The 27,769-nt window shown below is 39.2% G+C and overlaps 1 protein-coding gene across 1 annotated transcript; it reads left to right on the plus strand.

Annotated features, from left to right (window-relative positions):
* The first annotated feature begins 12,976 nt into the window (after nucleotides 1-12,976).
* Nucleotides 12,977-16,127, plus strand: LOC121780456 (violaxanthin de-epoxidase, chloroplastic-like). Its single transcript, XM_042178090.1, has 6 exons — nucleotides 12,977-13,173; nucleotides 13,929-14,223; nucleotides 14,303-14,472; nucleotides 14,609-14,705; nucleotides 14,796-15,187; nucleotides 15,475-16,127. Exons 2-6 carry the CDS (start codon nucleotides 13,948-13,950, stop codon nucleotides 15,986-15,988), a joined length of 1,449 nt encoding a protein of 482 aa, XP_042034024.1. The 5' UTR covers nucleotides 12,977-13,173; nucleotides 13,929-13,947; the 3' UTR covers nucleotides 15,989-16,127.
* Nucleotides 16,128-27,769: the final 11,642 nt, after the last annotated feature.

Below are 27,769 nucleotides of genomic sequence, written 5' to 3' on the forward strand. Positions count from 1 at the left end.
GAGAGACGAGTTCGTCGCGCGCCGCGTTGCAGCACCCGTCTCGTCCCGTCTCGTCCCATGCCCCATCCCGCGTCCTGTATCGCAGAGACAAGCGACGGGCCGGCTAGCCACGCGCCTATGCGACGTGGCGCGACCCGGCGTCATGCGTGACGCCCACTCGCCGGCCCGCGAGTGGGCGTCGTCAAGTGCTGACGCAATAAATATTTTTTAAAAAAAAATTCAAATTTTAAAAAAAATAAAAAATAAAAAATTAATAATTTTTTTCTAACGGTAATAATACCGTTTATTTGTTTTTTTAATTTTTTTACTCTATATATACTCCTACACTCATCCTCATTTCACACACAACTACACATCTATTCTTCTATCATCTCAATTTCCTCTCAAATTTCCTCTCATCACAAGATGTCCGGCGAAGGCAACTACGGCGGTTCCGGCTCCGGCGGGTGGGATCTCAACGCCTTCGGCGATTGGGATACCATGATCCACACACTGGGCGGTTCCAGTGCGTCGACGCTGGGGACCCAGGGTTCGGAGACGCGGGGGGGTACCAACCACCCAACTTTGACGTTGATGCATATGCCCGTCCCTCCGCCCCGCGGTATTCGCAGGGATTATCCCAGATCCGGGAGGATTTTCCCGTTGATCCAACGCCGGGAGTAGGCCGAGGCGGTGGATGTGGGTTAGGCGGTGGATGTGGGTGAGGCGGTGGAGGTGGACGAGGCGGTGTACAACCCTAGGCGGGCGAGGACGAGGACGAGGAGGAAGAAGAGGAAGAGGAAGAGGAGGAAGAAGGGAAGAGGAAGAGGATCTAGGCCGGCATCCGTACAACAACCACGAAACGCTGGCGGTGTACAACGCCTGGATCACCGTCTCGTACGATCCCATCGTCGGGAATCAACAACCCCGGAAGTGTTTCTGGGAAAAGGTCTGCGAGGTCCACCACCAGATAAAGCCGAAAGGCTCCCGCAAGCGCAAATATAAAATGCTCCGCTCTCACTTTGACCGAGTCGACCGACAGGTCAAAAAATTCTGCAGCCTCTACTCGGCCGAAGCGGCGCGCTACCAAAGCGGCGCCACGACAACCGACATTTTGACGTCCGCTTTGCGCGCGCTACCAAAGCAGGCCGTGAAGGACGAGGAACGGTGGGCCGGCGGTTTCCGCTCCAGCTCGAGCTCAAACTCGAAGCGCACGAAGCATACGGCGAGTGGCCAATACTCGTCTGGTGGTGACACCGCTGAGGGCATCAGCCCACATGAGGCTGAATCGCAGGAGTTTGAGGGTACCGTCGGCGATGCTGTAGGATCCAGCCGTCGGCCGCAAGGGACGAAGGCGGCGAAAGCGGCTAGAGCGAGGAAGGGCCGAGGCTAATCAAGCCAGGCTGCCTCGGGATCGGGCTCGCGGGGAGGCTCGGACACACTTATGGTGGCGTACATGACCGCCACAATGGCGGACACTTCCCGCTTCTCGCATGCCCAATTCGCGGCCTGGTGGAACATAATTGTGCATATGGCAGCACAACTTGGCCTTCCGACTCCCCCTCAACCTCGACCGCCTCCGGAGGATGATTAGCCGACGGAGTAGTTTTTTATTTTCTTTAAATTTGTATTTTAAATTATGTTGTGTGTTTTTAATAAAGTGTGTTTTTTAATAAAGTGAGTTTGTTTTAATTGAATTGGGTTGGAAAAAAAATAAAAAAAATGAAATTGAATGAATAGTAATTTAAGGGACGGAATAAGGGATGGAGCGTTGCAGGTTCCGTCCCTTAATTAAGGGATGGAGGAATAAAGTATAGTGGAATAAAGCATTTGCAAAAAAACATTTAATTCGTGGGATTTGGAATTTAAAGTTATACCTGTAAAATTAAAATTGAAAATGTGTAACTATCTGTAATTCTGTATGACTCTGACCAATTACCTCGTACCGTTGTGGATTAACGTAATCTAAGTTATTTTTAAAATATTTAAAAAAAATTCAGCTCTAATTTGCATTTTTTTCTTCACTCATACACTTAGCACATCCCCATCATTAAACATATATGCCCATATATTTTAGGAGCCTAATAATTCAATTGGTTTTGAATGGAGCTCAAATAATTTTTTTTATAAGGGCACAAGTAATTACTCTCTCAATCAGACACACTTTTATTTTCAGATTATCCCAAACAAAATAACACATTTCTATCTTCTAAAACAATAAAGTTATTTACTTTATCCAATTAATACATCAAACTATTTTATCTCCCTCTAATTAAAATATTCAACTCCACTTAATACTTATACCCACATTTTCTATCTCCACTTAAAAACGTTAACTAACAACTCCTCAAATCTCGTGTCGACTAAGAAATGTGTCATCTTAGACAAAATAGGGGAAGTAATATTTTTGAAGTTGGTCCAAATAATTAAATCAAGTAAGTTTTGTTTAGTGCCCAATTGAGTTAGATTCAAGAATCATATGTTTGTAAAATCTTGAATCAGCGTTCAACAAATGGTTGTAGTATTATAAATAGGAGTGGATTTTGTAATTAGTCTTTCAAAATTGAGGTTTGCCCAATATCTAAACTTTGAAAAAAAAACCCACATTTTAGAGTTTTGAACAGCAAAAAATCACAACATATATAGATCAATGTACTTTCAGGACGAGTCGTCCCTCAGGGGAAGTAATATTTTTGAAGTTGGTACAAATAATTAAATCAAGTAAGTTTTGTCACATGTTTGTAAAATCTTGAATCGGCGTTCAACAAATGGTTGTAGTATTACAAATAAGAGTGAATTTTGTAATTAATCTTTCAAAAATGAGGTTTGCCCATTTTAAATATCTAAACTTTGAAAAAAAAACACATTTTAGATTTTTGAACAACAAAAAATCACAACATATATAAATCAATGTACTTTTAGGACGAGTCGTCCCTATGGCTCCACTCGTGTCACCCAGTGGCGGATCTAGAAGAAATGCCGTCGCTACTAGGATTTTATCTTGGGTCATCGAGGCAACTCAGCGGCATTCTACCGCTAGGCTAGAGCAATGTAATTGTCAATATCTAAGTAATCTATAAACACCTCAAGTTTTGGGGGTACAGTTGTACCCACTTTGTTCTACACTGGATCCGCCAGTGGTGTCACCTGTCCTGGCTCATCTTGTTCTGATGTTATCAACGAAAGTTTTTGATGTTATCAATGAAAGTTTTTATTACAAATAACTTGTAACAATATTTAGAGGCCAAAATTTATTGGCATATGGAGTATATAAAAAAGAAGAGATATAAATTTGAACTAGTGTTCCAAATGTGTTTTTGTGTGTTTTGGATAGTGATTTGTGTCATAGATGATTGGCACAATAAGTATAAATGGCTACATTTATTAAGAGGTATCTAGGCCAAACTGACAAAGTTATTATAGAAACTTTCGAAATAAAGCTCAGTTTTTCTACACTTAAATTTAAGATTCCATGTACATATAGTAATATATCATCACACAAACTCCTTCAAACAATCAGTCAATCTTCCTCATTTCATGTACATATAGTTGTCTGTTAGTAATGTATCATCACATAAACACCTTCAAACAATCAGTCATTTTTCCTCCGCGATGACTCTCCATTTCCTGAAAAAAAGTTTATAATTCCATAAAAGTAAAAGTATGTATATGAGGGAAAATTTCACATAACAAATTTCTTAAATTAAAAACGTTAAAATTGATTGCGCTAATACGCACATTGCGTATTAGAGCATCCACAACGGTGGCGTCCGTCGCCACGGCGATCCGCGCCACTGGCACGGACGCCACCCGCTGCGCTCGCGCCGTGCCAGCGAGCAGCTGACGTGGCGCGCCCTCATTCGTCAACGGCATAGCCGTTGTGTTTAAATTATTTTTTAAAAAAAAAATCGGTTTTTAATTAAAAAACCGATAAACAATAAAAAAAATTCACTTCCCAAAAAAATTATATCCGTTTATAACCGTTTTTCCCACTTTTTAATTTTTTTTTAATTTTTTTTACCCCAAAAATACACACTTTCATCTATAAATACCCCCAATTTCACTCCCAAAAATTCACATCAAACTACACAATTCTCATCATCATTCTCTCATCTCCATTCTCATCTTCAATCTCTCATATCCATTTTCATCTTCATTCTCTCACACCCTACAACACCACTATGTCCGGTCACGACGATAACCCAAGCGGCTCCCACGGTTGGAACCCCGAATGGTTCGGTTCACAACCGTTTCCTAGTTCGGAAACGGACTATTCGGCCCCTCCTCTCACCCAAGATTCGGGCGTTCCGGGTGGCTACCGGCCATACCCAGTCGACGACCAAGGTGGCTCCGATGGGCGATACGGGTGGACACCAGAGCCTAGGCCTCCCGTCCCTTCCCAAACTCCGACTCCTCCATCTCGCGCCGGTGTCCGCACACCGTACTCACCGGCGGAGATGGATAGATTGTTCAAGGCGTACTTGGAAATATCCGAAGATGCGGTGGTTGACACGAACCAATCCGGCGATCACTTTTGGTGGCGCGTCTCTCGGCGGTACAATGCAAACCGACGTCGGGAACGATCGAGCGCAACGAGAGTATGGTGCGCAACTGCATCGGCCGAGCCAACGACGAAATTGGCAAGTTCAATGGCTATTTCCTCCAGGAATCACGTAATGTCGGGAGCGGCCGGAGCGAGGTCGACATCATCACTGCGGCGCTGAGCACCTACCAATCCATGAACGGTAAGTCGTTCAAGTACCTAAATGTTTGGCAGGAAACGAGGACGCACCTGAAGTATCTGGGAGGCGTAACATCCTCCTCTAGCGGCTCCTCCAAACGGTCACGGTCGGCATCCCTATCCGACGCCGGCGAAGAAGTGGCTAGCCAACTCGCCGAAGCTAACTTGGGTAGCCCCGACGCCGGACCAAGCGGTTCCCGACGCCGACCGCAAGGAAGGAAGAAGGCGGCGGCCGAACGCCGTCGCGCCGCGACTCCATCTGCCCCCACTCCCGAACCCGCACCCTATGTTCCACCTCCACCCGCGAACAACTCGTTGTGGGCCCTTTTGGCCCAACTCAATATGGCCGATAGGTCATCTATGACCCCCACACAACTTCAAACGCACAAGACCATGATATTGGGTCTCCAAAAACAATTGGGGTTGGTGCCGCCGGATGCGTAGTCTTCCTCGGGTAATATTAGCCAATAATTGTGTAATTTTTAATTTTTATGATTTTAATTATGTAATTTTTAATTTTTAGTATTTTAATTATGTAATTTTTATTTTTTAGGATTTTAATTATGTAATTTTTAATTTTTAGGATTTTAATTATGTCTTTTTTATTTTATTTGTAATTTGTAATATTTATTGTGGTTTTTTAATGAATTTTAGTATTATGGAAATGTTTTTGTGTAATTGAATTTTAAATTAATTGTGCTCGTCCTTGCGGAAGAGCACAACTGTGGATGTTGTGCTTTTGCCAGAGAGCAGGCAGAAAAAGTGGGGTCGGGTCCACAACCGTGCCGCTGGCAAGAGCACGGTTGTGGATGCTCTTAAGTGTATGCACCAATATGAACGCAACGTATAAAGGGGCTGTGCTAATTTGCACAGAATATATAAATATTTACACTGTAATAATTGTACATTAATATTCTCACACTTGTAGTTATAATCAAACCTAAAGTAAATATAAACAGAGCGTCAAATATTTCTATAGAGGGATAGAGAAAAGTAAATAAAATTAGTGTTTCCATATGTTGCAATGAAGATGCGTAAATGTGGGCCGACAGAAAGATAGACATCTTTGTACCTCTTGTCGTACAATGTGTACCTAAATTTTTTCATATTATAAAGTAGAGAAGAATTTATTATAATAATTGAGCTAATATATTTTAGAAATATAAATTTTAAATACCTTTCCCCAGTGTACGCGCAATGAGTTTCGATTTTTCTTTCAAAAAGATTTGGTATTTAAAAGTAAAAGTGTAACCGTGTAACTATCTGTAATGCAGGGGCGGACGCAGGAAATTTTGTTAGTAGGGTCTTCACTATATACTCTCATTATCTATGAAAAATAGTCTTATGGACGAAACAATTTTTAATGCTTATTGGTATCGTAAAAAGATAAAGAGAATCACTGATAAAGTACAATAGGAGGGGGGAAAAATTGGTGGAAATCTTTCTATAAATAGAAACGATATTAATTTTGGTGAATATACAAAAAAACAGACTATTTTGTAAACGTGCATATAGTATTTTTTATAATAAAAATATTGTAAAAATACAAGAAGTTTTTGCATAATTAGGTTGAAAAGAAAAAGTCTAAAAATTTAATTTATGGATTAAAGTCACTAAGAAAATAAAAATTGAGTTTACATCGATTATTTGGAAAGATAATTAAAATAATACTTTGTAAATTATGATTTTGGAAAAAGTTATAAAGGAGACGAAAAATTAGAGTTCACCGATGAAAACTAAGCTATTAAATTGAAATTTAGTTTACTCTTCCCAAGTCCAAAGAAAGTTTAACTAAATACATTTTAAAAGAAATCCAAATATTTCCATCAAAACGAAATAGACTTTTAAGGGTTGTTGTACTTTCAATTTAATTTAGTAGCTAATAAAAGAATAGACCATTTTTAGAAAGCACATCATCTTGACACATTTTACTAGGAAGTTTATAATATTAATCGTAATCAAGTCATCTTCTTCCTTAAACTCATCTAAGTAAACCATCGTTCTTCATTTTATTCTCTGTAATTTTTAACTTTTTGATTCATTTCAGCCTCTCTTTCTATTCAATTTTTGATGATTTAATCTTCAATATAGTTAATTTGGTGAGGGCTAGAGATAAATTTCAAAATTTTTTAATAATTTTCAAAATAGAAAAAATCCCCAAAAATATTTTGAGCATGGGCTTAAGCGCTCCCCATTTGTATGTGTGTCCGCCAGTGCTGTAATGTAAGACTGTGACCACTTACCTAGCACCGTTGTGGATTAACATAATCTAAGTCATTTTCAAAATATTTGAAATATTTTTAGCTCTTCGCTTTTTTCGCTTCACTAATACACTTGTCATAACAGTCATTAAATATACTTCCTCCGTAGCATTAAAAATAAAACATTTATTTTTTGGCACATAATTTTATGTACAGTGATTTTATGAGTTAAAGAGGAGAGAATAAAATAGTATTAAAATAGAGAAGATTTTGTTTCCATTTTAGAAAATGTTTAGTTTTTAATGGGACAATCCAAAAAGAAAAAACGTTTCATTTTTAATATGACAGATCTAGTATGGTAAATGCCAACAAATTTTAGGGGCCTAATAATTCAATTTTCCATTTTAGATTTTTGAATTGCCATTACTCCCTCCGTCCGAACTTAATTGTCACTCTTTTCCATTTTTGTCCGTCCCAACTTAATTGTAACTTTTTTCCATTTCGGTCCGTCCCAACTTAATTGTCACACTTCATTTTTACTATAAATGGTAAGTAGGTCTCACATTCCACTAACTCACTTCACTAACATTTTATTATAAAATCAATATAAAAAAGTGAATTTCACATTCCACTAACTTTTTCAACCAACTTTTCTTTGAATTTATTAAAATCCATGCCCACCCCAAGAGTGACAATTAAGTTGGGACGGAAGAAGTAATATAAATAAATGAGGATTTGATGTTTGAGGCGCAATCACAACTTTTCTTTGAATTTATTAAAATCCATGCCCACCCCAAGAGTGACAATTAAGTTGGGACGGAAGAAGTAATATAAATAAATGAGGATTTTGATGTTTGAGGCGCAATCAAAAACTAGTAGGCAGAGTCGGTTATGTCAGAAAAACTAGTAGGCAGAGTCGGTTATGTCAGAAAAATATCTAAAGAACTGGTCATATATGAAAGACACACCAGTACTTGTCATTACTACTATGTCAGCAACTATCTATACATATATAAAAGGCGAGTTTTGACCTTATTTTGAATTTTTATGAGTTTTGGGGTAAATTTGAATATTTATAACTATTGCATAATTAATCAATTAGGCCATCCACAATAGGAATAGCCCAGCAATAGCCTAGCCACTGCCACATCATCAGCACTAAAAATCCTCCAGCCACATCATCAAAACAAGCAAATAGCCCAGCAATAGCCCAGCCATAGCCTAGCCACATAATATCCACATCACTATTAACAAATATATACAAAATGAAATAATTAACAATCACGCAATATACGAAATTTAATTTACGAGACATATACGGGAAACATTAATAATACTATTAAAAATTTAAAAAGTACAATAATTAAAAAAAAATTACAATAATTTTTAAAAAAAATTACAATAATTAACAATCGCCGCCGCCTCTACTCCCGGCGGCTTCCCTCCGTGCCGCCTCTAAATCCTCCTGCATGCTCAGGAGCAATGTTTGAAGCAAACTCTTCTCCACGGGGTCCACCGCCGCCCGCCATTCGGCCATCGTCTTGACCATCTGAGATCCGTTGTGGATTGGCCAAGGAGGGATGCCGACTGGACCTCCTGTGAACCCCCGGCGACCCCCCTCGCCTCCCGTTGAGCCCGCCTGTGCCCAACCGGGCGAGTACGGCGAGCAAACGAACGAGGGGTCGGGACCTCCTGGGCCGTCTCAAGGAGGTCGTGGGAACCACCGCTACTGCCGCTGAAATCACCAGAATAGTTCAATCGTTGCTTCTTCGGCCAGCCAGAGTCGATACCTACTCGGAACTTCTCGGAGTCGTTCAGCACAAGATAGCAGTTCCAGTAGGTGAATTCCTTGTACACCCCCTTCAGGGGGAAGGCTTTCTCCGCTATCCTCCTGCAGTCGTCCTCCGTTTGCCCACTGCTCATCATGCGGAGGGCGTTGGTGTACAAGCCCGAAAATCGGGAGACCGCAACCCTGATTCGGTCCCACCGCTTCCGACAATCCTCCCCATTGCGTGGCCTCCCCTCCGGGCAAAACCTCTGGTAAGCTGCTGCTATCTTGCCCCACAAGTTGACGATCCTCTGGTTGTTCGAAACGAGAGGATCGTCGCAAACACTCACCCACGCCTTGGACAGGGCGACGTTCTCCGCGTCCGTCCACCTCCTCCGTACCGAGTTGTCGTCCTCACCCGGCTGCGAGGACTCGCCGACCCTTTTCCCCTTGCCTTTCTTCTTTGGGGCGCCCCGACCCCGCCCTGCGCCCCCCGTTTGAACGGGAGCATCCGGAACACCGGAAAGATCTAACCCCAAGTCATCGAAGGAGAAAGTGTCAAACTGGGCCGGAGGCGCAGCCTCCGTTGGTGTCGATGTGTGCGACGAACCAGTCGAAAAATCAAAACTGGGGTGATAGACGTCCCCCGGCGTCCCCTGTGTCGCGGGCGTCCCCTGCGTCGCCGGTACCCCCCCGAGCATCATCTGCATCCCGGGTGCCCACCCCGGCATCTGGACACTGGGTGCCCACCCCGACATCGCTGGAAACGCCCCCGGCGGACTCCCCCCCGCTGGTATCCTGGGCATCATCTGCTGCCACGGGTACATGTTGTAGTATGGGTGCATCTGACTCCATCCACCTCTCACGGGGATCGGGGGAGTTTGAGATCCGCTACTCCCTGAAGTAGGCGCGTTGTTGAGATACATTTACCGTTATTGATCTTATACAACAATTTAGATAGAGAGAGTACTCGTTAATACAAGTGGTGCGAATGAAAATGACAGGCAAGTCGCGTATATATAGTGTTTCGGAAAAAAAAAAATTAAAAATCGCGCTAGGCTGTTTTTTTTCGCGAAATCCGCTAGGCGGCTGCAATAGATCGTCTAGCGCACCGCCTAGCGCCGGTGCTCGGCTAGGCGGTGCGCTAGGCGCTATTGTGGATGCTCTTAAGAGCATAAATGATGAATGTGTCGGTTAAATTTTTTAAGTTAAAAACTTAAAAGAAATTAAAGTCTCTTGAGGAACATTATAAAATAAAATTAAACCATTCTCTATGCAATAATGACATATCGTTCTTAACCGGAAATAATTAAATTGAAGCAGTCAACTATCTTATTTGTATTTAATGTACATAATAACGTTTATTAAATTTTTAATATTTATTTCACAGTTTTAACCCTTATTTTAAATTTTATTATAAATAAATGGTACAAGTGAAAAGTTTATGAATAAGGTCTACATTTTTTAGTGGATTATAAATACATGACATGCGGCGGTACCTATAAATCCGCTCAGTCATTACGTTGTTTTTATTTTCTATATTTGCACTAAATTTTTTAACTTTATTCCTTGGTTTCATCTTACAATGAAACTTTCTTCTATGATCTTCTATATAAATGTTATTTGATAGATTTGAGTAACTATCATTATTTATGATCTTCTATATAAATGTTATTTGATAGATTTGAGCAACTATCATTGTTTATGTAATTGCAGGATATATACATTACTGAGTTGTGGCATAGGAGGCAATTGTTTATGCAAATTTAAAATCATTTCATGTAAGTATAAGATTTGTAGTTTATTTCGAGAATTGATATTAACATATACTCCCTCCGTCCGGCAATAGGAGTCCCGTTTTTCCATTTCGGGACGTCCGCTAATAGGAGTCCCGGTTCCCTTACCATATTTGGCAATAAAAACAACCCCTACTTATTCACATAAATATAAAAAATGCCCCAAATTAATTCCCTAATTTCCAACCCCAATCCCCTCATCTCTACCCTCATTTGTGTGATTCACTTTCTCTCTCTATCTCTCACTCTCTCATTCTCCCTCTCCACTTGTGAATGGGACTGCTATTGCTGGACGGAGGGAGTATATATTTACTTCATTTCAATTATAAAAGAGGAAACAAGTTTACGATATAGGCTTTGGTGGAAGTACATTGCAGAATAAATGAAGCAAATGGGTGAAGAAGAAGAAGCGACATTATATTTATTTTTGGTTAAGATTTCTTTTATTATTTAATCTATATCTATGTTTAGGCTTGGGTTTAGAGTTTTAAGTGTCGGGCTTAGTCTTGTAAATAATTTTCATGTATAATTATTGCAAGCAATATATCATTTTCTCCAAAGAGATTACTTGCTTTGAAAATTTTGTTTTGTACTAGGTTGATGATATTGTGATTTTACTGTTAACATTTTTTACAAAGAACTTTTCCAAAACTTATAAACTACTATATTATTATAACCTTATAAACTTTTTTATGTCTTGCATACTTAGCTCCTCTATATCTATATTTCAATGACTCTTTAGTAATGATTATTATTATTATTATTATTATTGTGTGTTAATATTTTGATGTGAATGATATGAGAGTGTTTATAATGTCCATCAATATAATATAAAATTATGATTGTTATTTTGTTGAAGAAAGTCCATTGAAAGTTTTGAATTACTTAATGCACATTCAATACAATTATAAGCAAGTGCTTAGCTGATTTCTAAAGTTATTTAATTTTAATTTTTAGAACTGTATATTTAAAATATATTGCATGTTTATAATTTTTAACCTCTAGATAATATAATTGTATATGATTTAAAGTAATTAATTCAAAATACAAATTTATTATGATGAAATTAAATCTACCGTGCATCGAGCGGGTGTGATACTAGTTATTATTAATCTATCAAGTTAATTTGAATTTTTTACTATCTAATAAATTTATTGGATGATTTCATTTAGTTTTGCATTTTCATTAGTAAATATAATATGAGATGTATTAATTAGGTTAATAAATGAAATTATTCCTCTTCCAAAAGGGAAGAGAGAATAATAGAGCAGAAAGTTTTAAATTTATGACAGAGGAAGGAAGTAAAGTAAAAAGAAGAACTTTTCTACAATATTCTATTTTACTTTTATTTTTTAATTTACTTTAATCTTTATGGTCATGTTTGGTTGCTAGGATTCTGACTGAGAAAGTAATCCGATTCCTTAAATTTTAAATTCATGTGTTTGTTTCGATTTTTAATCAAACTGGGAAAGTAATCAGATTCCCAAGAACAAGGAAAGTTAGTACAACTTTCCAGGATTCTGAATCCTAGCTTTTTTAGGTATTCTTTTTCCCAATTTTAGGATTCTTACATATTTAATTATTATTATTATTATTATTTAATTATAATATTTTAAAAATAATTTTAAATTACAAATCATACTTAATTTCAGAATAATAAATAACTATAATTAAAATGATCATAATTATAACTTTATATTATAATATTTATATATAATTTTTATTATCATAATAATAATTAATAACTTATTAAATAATTAAAATATAATTATATAATATAAATTATATTGTAATAAATACTAATTATTATTTTATAAATTAATAATTAATAAAATCATAGTGAAATTCTAAATTTATTTAATTATAATAGTAATAATAATAATTATAATAATAATTATTATTATAATAATTTATGATTATAATACTCCATGTAACTATAATTATACTTGTATTATGATATATTGTGATGGATGATTCATATTTAAACTATCCATCATAATAATAAATATATAATAATATAATTATCATCATTTATAATTAATAATTTATTAAAAAAATTTATTATTCTTTTTATAAATAAAATAATAATAAATCTATCTTTAGTTCGGTGTTTAATTGAAATACAAAATTTAAAATCTTAGTATTCTCCAAACACAGGAAAGTAAAGTTATTAGGAATCATATTCTAGAGATTCATTTTCATAGAAATCATATTCCTTGTCAACTTTACTTTCCCGTCAACCAAACATGACCTATGAGTCTTTGTAAAAATGTGAACTATTTTTTATTAGTCCGTCACATGAAATTTTTAATTTTGAAATAGTTATTCTCCACTAACACTATTTACTCTACATTTTATTATTTTATTTTATCAATTACACTTTAAAATTTGTGCAAAAATAAATGTTTATATTTTGCAGGGGACAGAAAGAGTATTTTTTAGTTCTACTATAATTTGTAATATTTCTAGTATCAGTGTTCAATACTTCAATTGTAAAAATGCATTCTGTCAACGTTGCAGGGCTCGTAACCCCTTATCCATCTAGAAATGAATTCAACTCCACACGTCGCCTCTTTTCCCCTCCAAATTTCTAATCCTTTTCTCCCTTTTACGGTCACTATAATCTGTTTGCTCAATGCCCCAAAAAGGGATGCACAAAAACGGTCATTCTTGCTTCACAAATTCAAGGTTTGAGGCCCCTCTCTGCTCTTTTGTTTCTAAATTGATTTTATTTTAGTTTGCACTGTTTATAAGTTTTGCCATTTCTCATATTTACCACACTTATAGGTATGTGCTTTGTTAGGTGCGATTATGCCATTGCTGTGTTAGAGCTTGTTTTAGTTTGAGGGACTATGAGAAATTGTGCAATGCTGGTATTTAATTTGATTAAATTGCTGAAAAAATGTAATCTTTGAGTGTCCCAAGTGATTTGGCTGAGTAATATACAATTCAAATTCTGCTTTTTGGAAGTTTTATTTTCCCCCTTTTTTCTAGTGCATACATTTTACAAGTGACTTGGCTGAGTAATAACTACTGATTTGAACAGTTAAATGGCATAATTCACATTGTTGAGGATTCTAGAGTTAGCTTTTCAACTGTAGGGGCTCTTGATTTTTGTGTATGCTTTTGTATCTTCTCTATTTGGAATGACATCTAGATTATCTTCACATTTAATTGTGATATATGTTCGAGATAGGCCTAAAATAGTTCATGGGATAATCATCAATCTAAAAGACTCAAACTATTCCAAGACTCATATGCTAATGGAGTTTTACTTTGTTTGGAGAAATATGAAAAGCAATCATGATATGTATTGCTACGTTATTTCACAAACAAAGCCGATACATACACTGATTTTTAATGAGAAATTTGGTAACATATTCATGCTTGAAGCTATTGCTTGAGTTGATAGAAGCATATCTAAAGTGATTGATCTAACTCAGGTAGCGTGCAGCGGGAACCATGGCTTTTCCGCTATACTCAGGAGTGCTTTCCAATGGCGAAAGCAAATTACTGCATGATAAATCGAAGCTAGCTAGTTGTAAACGATATGGTTGCAGTAGAGCTAATCTCAACGGCAATCTGATGGTAAGAGTAGGTTCGGGTAAATGGAGCCTCCGGTACCTGAAGTTGTTAAAAACTCGTCAGTTTCGTGAAGGTTTGGGGTCGCGACAGTCACCACTAGAAACGGGGAAAACTCCTTCAAGCCGTGGTGGGATTTGCTCGGTTATAGCTGAGGTGATGAGTCCACTTCTTGATTCGTCCACAGAGAGTTCATGTTTTTGCTTTCTGTTTTGACAGATTGCTGTTCATGTAGGTGAAGAAGAAACTTCGTTTACTGCCGGAGGTTGCAAGTCCTGAGTTTTGGAAGAAACGGAGCTATGTTGAGGGAGCAGCGGTTGTAGTGGCGTTAGCACTGATGATGAGTCCCTCGGCTGAGGCTGTGGATGCATTGAAAACTTGCACTTGCTTACTGAAAGAGTGTAGGTAATGAGATTTTCACTTTTCGCCTCCGTTTTACTAGAAATACGAGCAAAAAGTAGTGACATTCGTACAACATTATACAACTATGCCATTTCCCAGTCTCGTGATTATTATTCACGAACAATGATGTTGGATACAGGATAGAGCTTGCAAAGTGCATCGCGAATCCATCATGTGCTGCTAATGTCGCGTGTCTCAACACCTGCAACAACAGGCCCGACGAGACTGAATGCCAGGTAACTTCCACCAAGACTAGCCATAAATGTGTGATGTCTTAAGCTTTTACTGGGTTCTTACTAGTATTTTCTGATCTATGTATATCACAGATAAAGTGCGGAGATTTGTTTGCAAACAGTGTAGTGGACGAGTTCAATGACTGTGCAGTCTCGCGAAAGAAGTGTGTGCCTCGTAAATCTGATGTAGGCGAGTTTCCCGCGCCAGATCCAGCCCTTCTAGTGCAGAACTTCAACATGAGCGATTTCAACGGGAAGTGGTTCATAAGCAGTGGTTTAAATCCTACGTTCGACACTTTTGATTGCCAGCTGCACGAGTTCCACGCCGAGGGCAGCAAGCTTGTCGCGAACTTGACATGGCGGATCAAGACTCCGGACACTGGCTTCTTCACTCGAACAGCAGTCCAGAACTTCGTCCAAGATCCTAAATACCCGGGGATATTATACAACCACGACAACGAGTACCTTCACTACCAAGATGACTGGTAATTTCTGTTTCATCAAAGTTACAATTACTGAAAAAAGATACTCCCTCTGCCCTTGCTAAGTGATTCATATTTCTTTTTGGGATGTCCCAAACTAAATGAGTCATTTTCTTTTTTGGCATTCTCTCTCTTTCTTTTTCCTCTGTACTTTATTCTCTCTCGTACTTTATTCTCTTCCACTTAACTAACAAAACTCCCTTTTCTTAAATTCTGTGCCCGAAAGAAATGTCTTAATTAGTGAGGGATGAAGGGAGTAAAAGATTAATGATTCTGAATGTTTTGAGCAGGTACATTCTATCAGCCCAGGTGGAGAACCAACCTGATGACTACATATTCGTCTACTATCGCGGCCGAAACGATGCATGGGATGGCTATGGCGGCGCCGTGATCTACACACGAAGCGCGGTTCTGCCAGAGAGCATCGTGCCCCGTCTAGAGACGGCCGCGAAGAGCGTGGGGCGCGACCTGAGCCAGTTCATCAAGACGGACAACATGTGTGGGCCGGAGCCCCCCCTGGTGGAGCGGCTGGAGAGGACGGTGGAGGAGGGCGAGGGGATCATTGTGAGGGAGGTGGAGGAGATCGAGCAGGAGGTGGAGCAGGAAGTGGAGAGGGCGAAGGAGACGGAGACGACGTTGGTTCAGAGGCTGGCGGAAGGGTTCCAAGAGCTGACCAAAGACAGAGATTACTTCCTGAATGAGCTGAGTAAGGAAGAGATGGATCTGTTGAATGATCTGAAAATGGAAGCAACTGAGGTGGAGAAGCTGTTCGGTGGAGCTTTGCCTCTCAGAAAATTCAGATAATGGGTTGTATATAGTTACTACATTGTTTTATTACCGTTTTGTTTTCAAGACTAATGTATAGTTCATACTCCGTGATACATTATACTCCCTTGTTCCCTAACAATAACAACTTTTGAAATGACACGGGTTTTAACGCAAACTTAATAAAGTATGAGAGAGATAAAAAAATGTGTTAGTGGAAAATGGGCCCACCTACTAGAGAGAAAGAAATTTCTAAATACAAATTTTCTATTTTTAGATAGATGGACCAAAAAAAGAAAAAAAATTATATATTTAAAGGACGGAGGAAGTACTATAAGATGACGTTCAGTTCATTAAACAAGATAATATTGAGATACAATATATGATAAGTCAAAATAAGATTTTTCCAAGATATAAATGGTTATATACTCCCTCTGTCCCAAGGTAGTTGAGTCGTATTTCCTTTTTGTGTTGTCCTAAGGTAGTTGGGTTGTATTTCCTTTTTGTGTTGTCCCAATGTAATTAAGTCATTTTTTTTGGCAAAAAGTTCATCTTCTCTCATACTTTACTCTCTCTTACTTTATCCTCTTTCTAACTTTACTCTCTCCAATGTAACCTTTCTATATCAATTTCTTAAATCACGTGCCCAAAAAAATGTCTCAACTACCTTGAGTCGGAGAAAGTACAATGTAATATTGGCAATTGTGGAGACGAGCCAAAATACTATATATTCCCTCCGTCCTCCATTAAAAGTCACGATTTTCCTTTTTTGCCCATCCGCCACTAAATGTCACTTTTATTATTTTTGGTCAGTGAATCCCACATTCCACTAACCTACTTCACTCACATTTTATTATAAAATCAATACAAAAAAGTAGGACTCGTATTTCACTAACTTTTTCTACCAATTTCTATACAGAGTCAACCAATTTCTGAAAACCCGAGCAGTTCAAAAATGGGACATCTATTACTGAGGGAGTAGTTATATGGCTAGCTCATCCACACACACATATTTTATTATAAAACTTATAGTCAATTTGTCATTTTGGGTTGTCTACGATTTATAGAACCATTTTATTTTTTTCTTTTTTTAAGTATGCAGACCCAACATTACATTAACTTTGTAAATTCACAATCCATTATCAAAACAAATGCTCCTTCCGTCCATAAAGAGCCCTTTTGACTCAACACGACTTTTAAGAAATTATTTGATTTTATGAAGAAAAGTAAAGGGAGAAAGTAAGTGGAATGTGAGACCCATTTAAAGTATTAGTTTTAAAATGGATTGTGAGTGTAAAAAGTTAGTGGAATGTGCGGTCCATATACTAAAAGTGAAATAAAGTAAATGATTCTGTAAATCGCGGACAACCGAAAATGGGGAAATGACTCTTTAAATGGTGGACAAAGGGAGTACTAAAAATGAGTTTCACATTCCACTCACTTTCTCCGTTTACTTTTCTTCACAAAGTCGAACAATTTCTTAAAGTCCGTGCCGAGTTAATAGGGCTATTTAAATGTTGGACGGAAGTAGTATATTAAAAGAGAACTCACGTTCCATTAACTTTTTCAACCCACTGCTATTACGTTCTGGGTAAAATGGTGACAAATATTAATGACAGAGGGAGTAATAATTAGTACTCGCTCCGTCCCAACTAAGTTGAAATAAATCTTTTGAGCACGAAGATTAAGAAATTGTGTTGAAAAGAAGGAGAGATGAATAAAGTAGGAAAGATAAAGAGATAGTAAAGTAGATGGTGGAATAAAGTAAGAGTGATTGAATGTTTTATTTTTTGTTAAAAAAAGAAATGAATCTACTTAGTTGGGACATCCTAAAGATTAATACGACTCAATTTAATTGAGACGGAGGGAGTAGTCATTTCTATCATATCTATAAAATTTACTCCATCCATTCTATCGAAAATGACTCATTTTCTTTTTTGGTTTGTCTCAATCAAGATGACCCATTACAAAAAATTGAAATACCTTGATCTCTACTTTATTTTCTCTTTCTTACTCACTTAACACACAAAATAAAGTTGCATAAAATCTCCGTTCAAGGATTGAGTGGGTCATCTTCCTTGGGACGGAAATGATAGCTTTTTTTAATTTTTAAAAAGTAGTTGACCACTTTTTTTTTATCTTTGTTCTTCAATTTATTCACCTCCATTTAGTAATAGGTGCAATAATCCAATTAGTAATAGTCTATTCACTCATTTACCAATTCCATGTTATGCTCATATTATTTTAGAAAGAATACCAGTAGTGGAATATTTTTTTATATACCAAAACAAATCTAACTTTTTGGACACCAACGCTCATATTCGTTTCTTAGACAAATCTTAATCCATTAAAAACTCCATTAGTAGACAAGAATGATACAAGATGATTTTGAAAATCATCCAGTATGTTCGATGACATTATGAACAACTTGTGAAAGTGTGTCCATGCAAACTACTGGAGCTCGGCTTCTGAGCTCGGAAATGAAGCTCGGCTTTGAGTCCGGTTGTGATCGAGTGGTGGAGCCTCGGCAGCTCCGAGAAGAGATCAAGAAATAAAGCTCGGCTTTGAGCTAGCCGAGAAAGGCAGTTCGGTTGATAACCGAGAAAGGCAGTTCGGTTGATAGCCGAGAAATGCAGTTCGGTTGATAGCCGAGAAATGCAGTTCGGTTGCTAACCAAGAGTGGCAGTTCGGTTTTAGCCGAGCAGCGGTTATAACTAACTGTGAGAAATAGAGTTAGTTGGATTTTATTTCTTGATTGCATCTTGTATAAATAGCTCGATAGAGCTCAGTAGTGAGAGACGCAGAACACAGATTACACACACAATTAGAAGAGAATTCTTGCACTAGCTAGCGTTTGCTTAGAGTGATAGATTGTGAGTGTGAAGTTCTTGTATTGAGAGTTCCATCAATAAGATTCCGGTCATCTTCTCCGTGGACGTAGGTGGATTATCACCGAACCACGTTATATCGTTTGCGTGCTTTATTTCCTCGTTCGTGCGTGTGTGAGATCGGCGGTATCACGACCCAACAAGTGGCGCCGTCTGTGGGAAGACTTCCACGATTTGCCGATTGATTGGTTTCTGGGTGAGTTCGTGTCTAGAGGTTCCGTTGTATAAGCTGATCTTGGCGATTGCCCACCGCTCGTTTTGAGAAATGTCTACAGCCAAGTTCGAGGTGGAAAAGTTCACCGGGAGAAACGATTTTGGGCTGTGGAGACTGAAGATGAAGGCCATCTTGATGCAGCAAGGCCTATGGGATATCTTGAAGAATGAAGGTGACGCTAAAGAAGGCAAACCTGATACTGATGAAAAGGAGAAGCAAAGGCTTCAAGATATGCAGTATAAGGCTTATAGCACCCTGATCTTGAACCTCACGGACAGGGTGCTAAGGGAAGTTTCCAAGGAGGAGACGGCTGCAGGAGTATGGGGGAAACTTGAGTCATTGTACATGACCAAGTCTCTGGCGAACCGGTTACATTTGAAGCAAAGGCTTCTTGCTTTCAAGTTTTCAGATGGGAAGAGCATTTCTGAACAGCTCGAGGAGTTTGGGAAATGCATAGATGATCTTGAGAATATCGATGAGGTCATTAAAGATGAGGATAAGGCATTGATGTTGCTCAATTCCCTGCCTAAAAGTTATGAGCACTTCAAGGATGCAGTGCTTCTTGGAAGAGAAACCAAGGTCACCTATGAAGAGATTCATTCTGCATTGAAGATGAAGGAATCGCAGAAGGCTAATAACAAACAAACTGATCCAGTAGCTGAGAGTCTGCATGTGAAAAATAATCAGAATAAAAGGGGTTCCAAGAAGAAGTTCCAGAAGAAGGAAGAAGGTGGAGTATGGAAGGAGAAGAGAAGCTGTCACTACTGTAAGAAACCGGGCCATTTAAAGAAGCATTGTTTTGCTTGGAAGAGGAAACAAGAGCAAGAAAAGGCTGGGAACATAGAGACTGCTGATCTGGCTCAGGATGTTGAAGATAATGAAGCTTTGAATATCCACTCAGGGGCCAAGATTGAAGAATGCTGGATCATGGATTCAGGGTGCTCCTTCCACATTTGCTCACACAAATCTTGGTTCCAAGAATTATCAGCTTGGGAAGGATCAGTGATGCTAGGAAATGATCAAGTGTGCAATGTCAAGGGCATTGGGAACATCAGATTGAGGATGAAGGATGGGAGTATGAAGACTCTCACAGAAGTCAGATTCATTCCTCAAATCAAGAGAAATTTAATATCTCTTGGAATGCTAGAGTCAAAAGGGTGCAGATTCAACTCTGGTGATGGGATCCTCACAGTAACAAAAGGCACCAGAATTGTGATGGAGGCCCAGAGAAAGAACAACCTATACTATTTGCTGGGTGAAACCGTGGTTGATGCTGTGAATCTTGCCCAGACAGAAGACCTGCATCTATGGCATGCCAGGCTTGGACATGTGGGTGAGAAAGGCATAAGAGAGCTGGCTAAACAAGGAGTGATGAAGTTAAGTGCATCAGACAGCCTAAAGAAATGTGAATCTTGCATTCTAGGAAAGGCAAAGAAGCTGCCATTTTCTGGTGGGAAACACACTTCATCAGCCCCATTTGTGTATGCCCACAGTGACTTGTGGGGGCCATCCCAAACTGAATCCATAGGTGGAGGTAAGTATTTCATCTCCATCATAGATGATTACTCAAGAAAAGTGTGGATTTACATTCTAAGAGAGAAGTCCCAAGCTTTTGAAAAATTTAGAGAATGGCATGCTAGATATGAGAATGAAAAGGGCTCAGTGCTTAAATATCTAAGGACTGATAATGGCATGGAGTTTCTGTCTGCGGAGTTTGATAGATTCTGTAAGGTGAAAGGGATAAGAAGGCATAGGACCGTGCCAAGAAATCCTCAACAGAACGGGCTGGCAGAAAGAATGAATAGGACATTGCTAGAAAGGGTGAGGTGCATGCTATTCTACTCTGGAATGCCAAAGAGATTCTGGGCAGAGGCTGTCTCTACTGCAGCTAATCTGATCAATAAGTGTCCATCATCTGCTATATCCAATGAGACCCCAGATCAAAGATGGTATGGAAGCCTAGGTGATTACTCAGCCTTGAAGGTGTTTGGGTGTGCTGCTTATGCACACATTAAGCAGAGTAAATTGGAGCCAAGGGCAAAGAAATGTGTGTTGTTGGGATACCAAGATGGGGTAAAAGGATACAGATTGTGGAATTTGGATAGAGAAGGCAGAAATATCATTGTGAGCAGAGATGTGACATTCAATGAAGAGGAGATGCCATTTAAAGATGATGGGAAGCCCTCTGGTGGTGGCAGTAGCTCTGAAATGCAAAACCTTGAGTTTGGTGGAGAATCTGCTGGAACAGACACTGATGAGGATGTTGTGATCACAGGAAATCAAGAAGAAGGTGGAGCAACTAGCTCTCAACATACTCAGAACACAGGTGAGCAGGAGTCACCAGTGCAGCAAGCTGCTGCAGCTCAAGGGGCCAGAAGAAATCCAAGAAGAAATGCAGGCCTACCTAGCAGATTCTCAGATTATGACATGAGCTTCTTTGCTCTATGTGTAGCAGAAGTACTCATGTTTTCAGAACCCTCAACCTATGAAGAAGCCATGAGTTGCAAGGAAAGTCAGAAATGGATCAAGGCCATGGAAGAAGAAATAGAGTCCTTGCTGAAAAATGGGACTTGGATTTTGGTGACTGATCCAGGGACTCAGAAGCTGATCAGTTGCAAATGGCTGTTTAAGAAGAAAGTAGAGGTGGGGGAAGTTGAAAGCATACGGTTTAAGGCAAGGCTGGTTGCTAGAGGATTCACACAAGTAGAGGGTATTGACTACACAGAGGTGTTCTCTCCAGTGGTGAAGCACACTTCCATTCGGATCTTATTGGCCATGACTGCTCATTTCAACTGGGAGCTGCATCAACTTGATGTGAAGACAGCATTTTTGCATGGAGATCTAGAGGAAACGATCTATATGATGCAGCCTAAGGGTTTTGAGAAGCCGGGAGAAGAAAAGAAAGTTTGCTTGTTAAAGAAAAGCCTATATGGGCTCAAGCAAAGCAGCCGGCAGTGGAACAAGAAGTTTCATGAGCAGATGGAATTGATGGCATTTGAGAGATCCAGTTTTGATAGCTGCGTGTATGTCAAGAGAAGTGGAAATCTAATACTGGCCTATCTACTGCTATATGTGGATGATATTCTGCTGGCAGGATCAAGCAAGAGTGAGCTGCTGTCTGTCAAGGAGGAGTTGAAGCAGAGATTTGATATGAAAGATCTTGGGGAAGCCAAGAGAATCTTGGGTATGGATATTGTCAGGAACAGAAAGAAGAAAGAACTGAAATTGGTTCAGGCTGATTATATCAGAAAGGTGGTAGAAAAATACCAGGTAAGGAGTGAAAAGTCAGTATCCACTCCATTGGCTAGCTGCTTCAAACTCAGTAAAGAACAGATGCCAAAGACAGCTGAAGATAGAGAAGAGATGAGCAGGATACCCTATGCAAATATAGTGGGAAGTGTGATGTACTTGATGATATGTACAAGGCCGGATGTGGCTCATGCCATAAGCGTTGCAAGCAGATATATGGCTGATCCAGGTAGGGATCACTGGGCAGCACTAAAGTGGATTCTGAAATATCTGAAAGGGTCTGTCATGGTTGGCTTGAAGTTTGGTGGTGGAGTTTGGTCTGAGGAGAGGGAAGTCCTAGAAGGATTCTGTGACTCGGATTATGCGGCTAACTTAGACAACAGAAAGTCTCAGAGTGGTTACATCTTCACACTATATGGCACAGCAATCAGCTGGAAATCAAATTTGCAGTCTGTGGTTGCACTGTCCACAACCGAAGCTGAGTATATTTCTCTGACTGAGGCTGCAAAGGAAGGAAAATGGTTGCAAGGAATCTTGGAAGATTTAGGAATGAAGCTGGGAGCAGTGAAGATTAACTGTGACAGCAACTCGGCTATATGTTTAGCAAAACATCAAATGTTCCATGAGAGGTCGAAGCATATAGATGTGAGGAGACACTTCATCAGAGATGAGATTCAAAGTGGAAAGATCAATGTGGTGAAAGTTCCTACCGAAGAAAATGCATCAGACATGTTGACAAAATCTCTGCCAACTTCGAAATTCAAACATTGTTTGAAGTTGGTTGAGATTGTGGAGTGTTGAAGCTTGTAACAAGGATTGAGAAGGGAATCCAGATATTGATGGAGTTTTGCAAGGACAAGGTGGAGATTTGTGAAAGTGTGTCCATGCAAACTACTGGAGCTCGGCTTCTGAGCTCGGAAATGAAGCTCGGCTTTGAGTCCGGTTGTGATCGAGTGGTGGAGCCTCGGCAGCTCCGAGAAGAGATCAAGAAATAAAGCTCGGCTTTGAGCTAGCCGAGAAAGGCAGTTCGGTTGATAACCGAGAAAGGCAGTTCGGTTGATAGCCGAGAAATGCAGTTCGGTTGATAGCCGAGAAATGCAGTTCGGTTGCTAACCAAGAGTGGCAGTTCGGTTTTAGCCGAGCAGCGGTTATAACTAACTGTGAGAAATAGAGTTAGTTGGATTTTATTTCTTGATTGCATCTTGTATAAATAGCTCGATAGAGCTCAGTAGTGAGAGACGCAGAACACAGATTACACACACAATTAGAAGAGAATTCTTGCACTAGCTAGCGTTTGCTTAGAGTGATAGATTGTGAGTGTGAAGTTCTTGTATTGAGAGTTCCATCAATAAGATTCCGGTCATCTTCTCCGTGGACGTAGGTGGATTATCACCGAACCACGTTATATCGTTTGCGTGCTTTATTTCCTCGTTCGTGCGTGTGTGAGATCGGCGGTATCACGACCCAACACAACTAACCAAGCACACCACCACCTCACATACCCACCACAATTGAGACTTAAGAGAGAGAAGATTTAAATCAAACTTGGAACCCCACTGATTTTTGTACCCATCACATAATCATAAGTCATAACCACCCATTTTCTCTCTCTTGCAGCATTTCTCTCATGTCATGGGTGATGTCACGACCGCCCTTTGGGGTTAATAAATACGGGCGATCGTGATTAAAAGAACTTAGTAAACAGACGAAGGAAACTAGGGTTTCAATAATGAGTTTGACCAATAATTAATATTTAATAAAAATGGGCCAAGCGGTTGACATTATCCAAATAAATTAGGTTCAAAGCTAAAAGATTGATGAGTAAAAACAATGTCTCAGCGGAAGCGTTCAAGAGAAAGAGTGACGTCATGTGTGAAGACACAACGACACTCGTAGATCACAACTAACCAAACCATGCTTCAATTTTAAATTTGCTCAACACCACCAATTGCTCGTCGCCGCTCAACCTGCACATAGGGAAAACACATGCAGGGCTGAGTACTATAAAAATACTCAATGGGCTCATGCCGAAAACATTTTAAATAAAAATTTGGTATTTTATCATGCCATACTTAAGTAACCATCGGGGTTTAGCTTTTGAAAGGCCCGAGGCACTAAAATCATTTCCCATAGTAAAAGTCGACTGATCAGTCATTTTCCCATAGACGTTAGCCATATCTGCCAATACATGACTTGGAATGTGGCCACAAACCAAGCCACTAGACCGGCCAGCCCGTACGCTAGCACACGATCTACCATAGGTGTACACTAGTCCAAGTAGGGTTTGCGGCCCTACGAGGACCCGAATTCGATTTATATAACAATGGCACATAGCCACATCAGATAGGCACGTTAAAAATCAAATCACGGCATGATAAATACAGTTTCATTTCCATCGATAAAATATTTAGGACGTTGTCCTTATTTAAAAGAAAGCCCACCTCGACGGTTTAATTCACAAGTATTTTCTTCCCCTTGGTATCACGTTTCGCTTGCGAGGATTCACCTTTAGCATTTAAATAACACATAAATCAACACAATGAATCAAGTAATGAATAAGATGCATGCGTCCTAAGGCTTCGATTATTTTTCTCGATCAAGATTACAAATTCTTTCCAATTATCAGCTTAGGTAATTTGATTAATTCCGGCTGTTCATGTCCCCAACAATTTGGCAGAAAGATGTCTCAATCCATGATGATTTAATTATCTCCATAACCCAAACTAAAACATCCACCAGCCCACAACTAATTTAAATTAGTAAAGAGCATGACTCCCGATTAACATAACACCCACTCTAATAGGGCGGAAGATCAAATTCCTAGTCAAATTCCAAAGATATTAAAAGGAATTTCATAATAAAACAAATTATACTCTCAATTTTAATCATACCACACGTATACTCCCTTAATTCTTTATTTAATAACAATGAGGAATTAATAATAGTAAATATGTTTATATTCCCACTTCTTAACAGTACACCCTCCCACTCCACTTTATCAATCATCAATCATCAATTATAAAGAATATAATTAATACGAATAAAATAAGAAATCAAATATACCCCGTTCATATCTGCGTATTCTACTTTCTCTCTCCCTCTCACCTTTCTTCCCCAAATCTCATCTCTGTCTCTCAATTTCTCTCACAAATTGGACCAAAAAAAAAAAAAAAAGAGTAGCTCTCGTCGACCTCCGCTGCTGTTCGCGCGTCGCCATTCAGCTGTGGTCCGAAACGAATAGCCGCTGACCGGAGATGCATCGTTGTCCGGTTCTCTGCCGCCGGGTACGACCCTGCCGTCGCCGTTCAATCAGCTGAGCAGCCCGCCATCATCGCTCAGACGCCTCGAAGATAAGCTCTTAATTTGATTTCAAGAATTAAAGTTCAATTATTTGGTTTAGATTTGTTCGAATTATCGATTTTCTTCGGTTACTGGTTTCATGAGATGCACAAGAATGGAATAGGAATTGGGTGGATGTGGTATACCTTCAACAATAGATGGTCTATGGATTTGCTTTTAGTGACTTCTGTTTCGTCCTCTCTGTATTTGGGTTGCTGGTTTCTCTGCAGACGAGGAATCAAAACTCTTGCTTCAACACTCTGCCTTCGGCTGAGAATTGAGAGAAGACGGCTGGAGGAGCAGAATGGGGTATAGAAATACCGTGTCTTGCAGTTGCAGAGGAAATTGTGGTAACTGATTCTAAAAATAATTGGAATTATAGGCTGGTTGATTGTTTAGATTCGGAAGAGATTCACGGAGTGGGATACGATTTTTTTTAAACGTGGGAAAGGAGTGGGATACGTTTTTTTTTAAACGTGGGATTGACTAATTTTATTTCTTTGCAATTTTATTTGCAGATCACGGAGGAGGAAAATCTTATCACGGAGGAGGAAAATCTTTACCGGATATTTAATTAAAATTTGAAATTAATTAGATTGGTTTAATTTTCTTTGTATTTTATTTAAATTATGCAGCCCACAATTTATTTATCACGGACTGCATTTTTATATTATTTACTCAATTTAATTCACCGGAACACACACAGAATTGAGTCCAATAAATATTCCTCATGGACAGGAATTATATAAATTCACATTGTGATTTACTTCACAATTTCTAGCTATAATAATAAATTATCAATTATTCACAAGCATTTAATTTCACCCCTCATTAATTATTCAAAGCAGTCGCGTCACATATTCAACAAAGTTGACTCAGTCAAAAATTCAAATTCAAAATTAGGTCACGTAAAATATCCAACAACAATTCCACTTGATCATTAATCCACGGACTTCGCAACATTAAAAGCATTAAAAACAAGTACTTTAGGGTTCACAAATTAGGTTTGGAAAAACGGGGCGTTACATCCTACCAACCTTTACAGAAATTTCGTCCCGAAATTTATTACCCTCAAGTAAAGGGTTCTGGGTACAATTCCATCATCTTATCCGCATTCTCCCAGGTGGCTTCTTCATGCCCATGATTTTTCCATAGCACTTCCACATAAGCAGCAGGTTTATTTATCACAATTTGGATCTTTCGGTCCAAAATAGATTGGGGTTTCTCTTCGTAGCTCAAATCCGGGTTCAACGCGACTTCCTCAAAATGGATCACGTGCTTCGGGTCGAACACGTATTTTCATAACTGTGACACATGAAAAACGTTGTGAACATTTCCAAGGTTTGGTGGTAGCGGCCAACGGTATGCAACGGGGCCCACTCCTTCAAGAATTTCATAAGGCCCGATAAATCGCGGTTTCAATTTGCCCTTGACGCCAAATCGTGTTATCCCTTTTGACGGAGATACTTTCAGGAAAACTTTGTTGCCAGCTTGGAATTGTAAATCAGTTCATCGGACATCCGAGTATGATTTTTGTCTGTCTTGAGCTTCTTTTATCCTTTCACGTATTTGCCGCACGATTCCCACCATTTCTTCAACTGCATCGGGTCCAAGTATTCTTCTCTCGCCAACTTCGTCCCAGTAGAGCGGCGATCTGCACTTCCTTCCGTATAATGCCTCATACGGCGCAATGTTTATCGTTGCCTGGAAGCTATTGTTGTAGGCGAACTCGATCAGTGGTAGTGCTGCCTCCCAACTTTCTCCTCGGTCGAGTACCACAACTCTCAACATATCCTCGAGAGTTTGGATCGTTCTCTCGAATTGTCCATCGGTTTGTGGGTGAAACGCTGTGCTGAAGTTCAATTTGGTTCCAAGCTCTTTCTGTAGACTCATCCAAAATCTAGAGGTGAATTTTGGGTCACGATCGGACGTGATAGTTACTGGGACTCCATGCAATCGGACTATCTCCCTTATGTAAATTTGAGATAGCTTGTGGGATCCATAGCTTATAAGAATCGGTATGAAAATGCGCACTATTGGTAAGTCGATCTTTAGTTACCCAAATGGCAGTATTCCCTTTTTGCGTATTTGGTAATGCCATCACAAAAATCCATGGCGATGTGCTCCCAT

This window comes from Salvia splendens, chromosome 19, assembly GCF_004379255.2.
Source record: "Salvia splendens isolate huo1 chromosome 19, SspV2, whole genome shotgun sequence".
NCBI lineage: Eukaryota > Viridiplantae > Streptophyta > Magnoliopsida > Lamiales > Lamiaceae > Salvia > Salvia splendens.